Below are 6000 nucleotides of genomic sequence, written 5' to 3'. Positions count from 1 at the left end.
AGTGGTTAGCACTGCTGCCTCACAGCGCCAGAGACCGGGGTTCAATTCCCGCCTCAGGCGAATGACTGTGTGGAGTTTGCACGTTCTCCCTTTGTCTGCGTAGGTTTCCTCCGGGTGCTCCGGTTTCCTCCCACAGTCCAAAGATGTGTAGGTCAGGTGAATCGGCCATGCTAACTTGCCCTAGTGTTAGATAAGGGGTAAATGTAGGGGAATGGGTGGGTTGCGCTTCGGCGGGTCGGTGTGGACTTGTTAGGCCGAAGGGCCTGTTTCCACACTGTAAGTAATCTAATCTAAATGGTCATTGGATATTCATATGGATGAAAATGGAATGGTGTAGGTTAGATGGGCTTCAGATTGGTTCCACAGGTCAGTACAACATCGAGGGCCGAAGGGCCTGTACTGAGCTGTAATGTTCTATGTTCTATGAAATGTCGTGAGCTTATTTTTACGCAGCGAGTTATTGTAATCTGCTGTAATGTGCTGCCTGAAAGGAGCAGATTAACTAGGAATTCTGAACAGGGATTGGAGAAAGGGAATGATTTGCAGAGCTATGGGAAAGGAGCAGATGGAGAGATTTGAAAACTCTCTCAGTCAGAAAGTTAACTCTAGATCCAGAGAATTGAACACATACCCGAGGCTAACACACAGAGCAGGGCATTCTACACTCTTCCAGGTCCTGTCTGTTAGGTGAGACATTAAACCTGGTCACTCTGATGAAGAGGAAACAGTACATGTTGAAGACATGAGGGGGTTTTTTCACCAGTGTCCTGACCAATGTTTATCCATCAATGTTACTGTAAAAACTGGCCATTAATGTTGAGCTGTTGTAGGAGATGGCTTTGTCCAAATTAGCTGCAGCATTCCCTATGTTAAACCAGGGACTACATTTCAAACAAACTGCACTGTTTCATATCTCCTAAGCTTGTAAAAGGTGCTGTATAAATATGTGTTTTTCTTTCACAGGGCCATCTCAGGTACAATGGCCGAATGGCCTCCTTGTATGTTGTGAGGTTTTACAATGTGTGTGGGAGAGGAGGAGATTCTTACAGAGTGTTGTCGTTCTCCAGGTTCAGGGTTTGCAGTTTGTCATCCAGCCCATTGCTGGATGGATTGGACTCGTACAAGCTGGTGTGGGGACTGCTGATGTGGCTGGAGCCTGGCTGTCCCGTGGACGATGGGCTGGAGCCTGGAATGTTCTGAGGCGATTGGGAGCGAGATTTCAGCTTCACTGCCTGGTTGACTGCCCGGACTGTCTCAAAGACCCTTCGGTTGTAGTTACTGCGAGAGGAAAGCACAGCGTTAATAAACCTTCATCCTGAGCGCACTCAGGTGTCTCTGCCAAAGGTGAGTGGGTCACACTCTCACTTCTGAGTTAGGAAGTTATAGGTTCAAGTCTCACTCCAGAACCTAAGAACTGAACAGCAGGCCCACACAGCCAGGCCCATACTGTACAGTACAGGACTGAAGGAGAATGACTTGTCACAAATTCTGTCTTTCAAGACAAGTCATTAAACCAAGACCCTGACTAAACTTTCAAAAAAGTCTAAAAAATTCCCTGGGACAAGTCTGAAGAAGGATTTATGGGCTGTCCGCAATGCTCTTTGTTCAGCAACACTCCCCAGGACCGTACCATTAAGTGTATAAGTCCTGCCCTGATTTGCTTTCCCAAAATGCAGCACCTCGCATTTATCTAAATTAAACTCCATCTGCCACTTCTCAGTCCATTGGCCCATCTGGTCAAGATCCCATTGTACTCTGAGATAACCCTCTTCACTGTCCACTACACCTCCAATTTTCGTGACATCTGAAAACTTAATAACTATACCTCTTATATTCATATCCAAATCATTTATGTAAATGACGAAAAGTAGTGGACCCAGCACCGATCCTTGTGGCACTCCACTGGTCACAGGCCTCCAGTCTGAAAAACAACCCTCCACCACCACCCTCTGTCTTCTACCTTTGAGCCAGTTCTGTATCCAAATGGCTAGCTCTCCCTGTATTCTGTGAGATCTAACCTTGCTAATCAGTCTCCCATGGGGAACCTTGTCGAACACCTTACTGAAGTCCATACAGATCACATCTGCTGCTCTGCCCTCATCAATCCTCTTTGTTACTTCTTCAAAAAACTCAATCAAGTTTGTGAGACATGATTTCCCATGCACAAAGCCATGTTGACTATCCCTAATCAGTCCTTGCCTTTCCAAATACACGTACATCCTGTCCCTCAGGATTCCCTCCAACAACTTGCCCACCACCGAGGTCAGGCTCACCAGTCTATAGTTCCCTGGCCTGTCCTTACCATCTTTCTTTATTAGTGGCACCACGTTAGCCAACCTCCAGTCTTCCAGCACCTCACCTGAAACTATCGATGACACAAATATCTCAGCACGGGGCCCAGCAATCCCAGAGTTCTCGGGTACACCTGATCAGGTCCTGGGGATTTATCTACTTTTATGCATTTCAAGACATCCAGCACTTCCTTCTCTGTAATATGGGGACATTTTTCAAAATGTCACTATCTACTTTCCCACGTTCTCCATCTTCCATGTCCTTCTCCACAGTAAACACTGATGCAAAACACTCATTTAGTATCTCCTCCATGATTAGATTCATTCCACTGGAGAAATAGACCATTCAGCCCAACAAGTCCATGCCGACCCGCCGAAGAGTAACCCATCCAGACCCATTTCCCTCTGACTAATGCACCTAACACTGTGGGCAATTTAGCATGGTCAATTCACCTAACCTGCATACCTTTGGATTGTGGGAGGAAACCCACACAGACCACAGGGAGAATGTGCAAACTCCACAGACAATCACCCAAGGCTAGAATCGAACCTGGGTCCCCCTGGCACTGTGAGGTAGCAGTGCTTACCACTGAGTCACCGTACTGCCCATCTCCTGCAGCTCCACACAAATGCCACCTTGCTGATCTTTGAGGGGCCCTATTCTCTCCCTAGTTACCCTTTTGTCCTTAATGTATTTGTAAAAACCCTTTGGATTCTCCTTAACTCTATTTGCCAAAGCTATCTCATGCCCCCTTTTTGCCCTCCTGATTACACCCTTTATACTCTTCTAAGGATTCACTCGATCTATCCTGTCTGTACCTGACATATGCTTCATTCTTTTTCTTAACAAAACACTCAATTTCTTTAGTCATCCAGCATTCCCTATAACTTACCAGCCTTTCCTTTCACCCTGACAGGAATATACTCTCTCTGGATTCTCATTATCTCACTTTTGAAGTGTCCCTATTTTCCAGCCGTCCCTTTACCTGTGAACATCTGCACCCAAACAACTTTTGAAAGCTCTTGCCTAGTGCCATCGAAATTAGCCTTCCTCCAATTTAGAATTTTAACTTTTAGATCTGGTCTATCCTTTTCCATCACTATTTTAAAATGAATAGAATTATGGTCACTGGTCCCAAAGTGCTCCCCCACTGACACCTCAGTCACCTGCCCTGCCTTATTTCCCAAGAGTAGGTCAAGTTTTGAACCTTCTGTAGTAGGTACATCCACATACTGAATCAGAAAATTTTCTCATACGCACTTAACAAATTCCTCTCCATCTAAACCTTTAACACTATGGCAGTCCCAGTCTATGTTTGGAAAGTTAAAATCCCCAACCATAACCACCCTATTATTCTTCCAAATAAATGAGATCTCCTCACAAGTTTGTTTCTCAATTACCCGCTGACTATTAGGGGTCTGTAATACAATCCCTATAAGGTGATCATCCCCTTCTTATTTCTCAGTTTCACCCAAATAACTTCCCTCGATGTATTTCTGGGAATATCCTCCCTCAGCACAGCTGAAATGCTATCCCTTATCAAAAACACCACTCCCCCTCCTCCCTTGCCTCCCTTTCTATCCTTCCTGTAGCATTTGTATCCTGGAACATTAAGCTGTCAGTCCTGCCCATCCTTGAGCCATGTTCTGCAATTGCTATGATATCCCAGTCCCATGTTCCTAACCACACCCTGAGTTCATCTGCCTTCCCTGTTAGGCCTCTTGCATTGAAGTAAATGCAGTTTAATTTATCAGTCCTACCTTGACCCTGCCTGCCCTGACTGTTTACTCGCCCCTTTTCCCAACTGTATCAGTCTCAGACTGATCTCTTTCATCACTATCTCCCTGGGTCCCACCTGCCCGACTTTTGTAGTTTAAATCCTCCCGAGCAGCTCTAGCACATTTCCCCGCCAGTATATTAGTCCCCTTCCAATTCAGGTACAATCTGTCCTTATACAGGTCACTTCTACCCCAGAAGAGATTCCAATGATCCAAAAAAATGTGAACCCTTCTCCCATACACCAGCTCCTCAGCCACGCATTCATCTGCTCTATCCTCCTATTCCTACCATTACTCGCTCATGGCACTGGGAGTAATCCAGATATTGCTATCCTCAATGACCTCCTTTATAAAGTCCTGCCTAACTTCTATGTTCTCTCATTTTCTCGTCCTATGTCATTAGTTCCAATGTTTACAATGACCTCCTGCTGGGTCCTCTCCCCTTTGAGAACGTTCTGCACCCTCTCAGAGATATCCTTGAACCTAGCACCAGGGAGGCAACACATCATTCTGATTTGTCGCTATCAGCCACAGAAACATCTGTGTGTGCCTCTGACCAGAGAGTCCCCTATCACAATCAATTGCTTGGGACCTGGCATGCCCCTCATTACATTAGAGCCACTCTCGGTACCAAAAACTTGGCTGTCAGTGCTACATTCCCCTGAGAGTCCATCATCCCTACATTTTCCAAAACAGCATTCTTGTTTGAGATGGGGATAGCCACAGGAGACCCCTGCACGATCTGCCTCCCTCTCCTACCTTTCCTGAAGGTAACCCATCTCCCTGACTGTATCTGCAGTTCATCTCCCTTCCTGCAAATGCTATTCATCATACCCCCTAGTTCCTGTAAATTCCTCCTTATTGCAACTCCATGCAACTCCAACCGATCCATGCAATCTGATAGGATTCACAACCAAACACACTTCCTGCAGAAACTCTCTCTAATCTCCCATATGCACAGTTCAACCAACACAAACCAGAATTCATCCTGACCAAAAACAACACAGATGGGAGCTCACACCAAACCAGTAACAAAATGCTCACATCTAAATTCTCAGCCAAACATTCAGAGAGCAAACTCAGCTCTAAACGACACGATTCAGCATTAACTGCTCAGTTTGACAGCTCTCAGTCGGAGGATGAGCTGTGTTGCAGGGTACCTCTCTCCTACCTGTTCTCCAGAGATGCAGCAGTGTCAATGTATAAGCCTTTTCGCATTGTTCCTTCGATTTCAGCAGCCAGAGAGTCCTTCAACAGAACAGATGTGACTTGTAACAGGAGTTAGGTACACAGTAACATCTCACAAAGGACCATTCCCATTGGGTTATGTCTCATTGTTAGTATACACTTAACAGACATGCTCCTGATACCATCACAACACGTGGCCTGAAGATATAAAGATCTCAGCCCCACTTTACCCAGGGATCACATGAAGCATGAATGTGTCTGAAGGGTACAATTATTGTGTATAATAGTTAAATATAGTAAACACTACTTGGATTTTTCACTAAGTCTTCCATTTCCCATCACTGCCACCATGCTGTGCATTTTATCTCCAGCAGAATGTTTTATTTAATGTTGATGTTACCCCACGTAAGATAAGAAACTGGCTGTTGAAATTGAAGAGTAGACAGTTGATGGAGCAGGAGATGTCTTCTGCAGCTGGATTTCTTGTTTGTGATAAATGTGTCAGTGCCAGTAAACAGCAAGTGAGCTCTGCAAGTTACTTTTACCAATATTTATCTCCAAACTACATTCACTTTCAAAAGGTTATCTGCTTCTCGTTCACTTTGAGCAAATTAGCTGCTCAGTCAGAATGTTTCATTGGGACTTCATGGGACTGTGAAATCCAGATCTTTAATACTTCCAGGTTATCCTGACCTGAAGGTGCAGGCTTTCTCTGGGACACAGGCTCCATAGCAACCAGAAC

The 6000-nt window shown here is 45.2% G+C and overlaps 1 protein-coding gene across 1 annotated transcript in view; it reads right to left on the bottom strand.

The window, feature by feature from the left end:
- LOC132830957 (trafficking kinesin-binding protein 1-like) overlaps positions 1 to 6000 on the bottom strand; it is a 62485-nt gene that overhangs the window by 15248 nt on the left and 41237 nt on the right. Inside the window, exons 12-14 of the mRNA XM_060848920.1 lie at positions 5242 to 5318; positions 1048 to 1278; positions 632 to 637 (exon numbers count right to left, since the gene is read on the bottom strand). Coding sequence (XP_060704903.1) covers positions 632 to 637; positions 1048 to 1278; positions 5242 to 5318 — 314 coding nt within the window. The remainder of the gene's footprint in view (positions 1 to 631; positions 638 to 1047; positions 1279 to 5241; positions 5319 to 6000) is intronic.

The sequence above is a fragment of the Hemiscyllium ocellatum genome, chromosome 32 (genome assembly GCF_020745735.1).
Source record: "Hemiscyllium ocellatum isolate sHemOce1 chromosome 32, sHemOce1.pat.X.cur, whole genome shotgun sequence".
NCBI lineage: Eukaryota > Metazoa > Chordata > Chondrichthyes > Orectolobiformes > Hemiscylliidae > Hemiscyllium > Hemiscyllium ocellatum.
The sequence above is the reverse complement of the archived record's forward strand: the minus strand, read 5'-3'. Positions and strand labels throughout refer to the sequence as shown.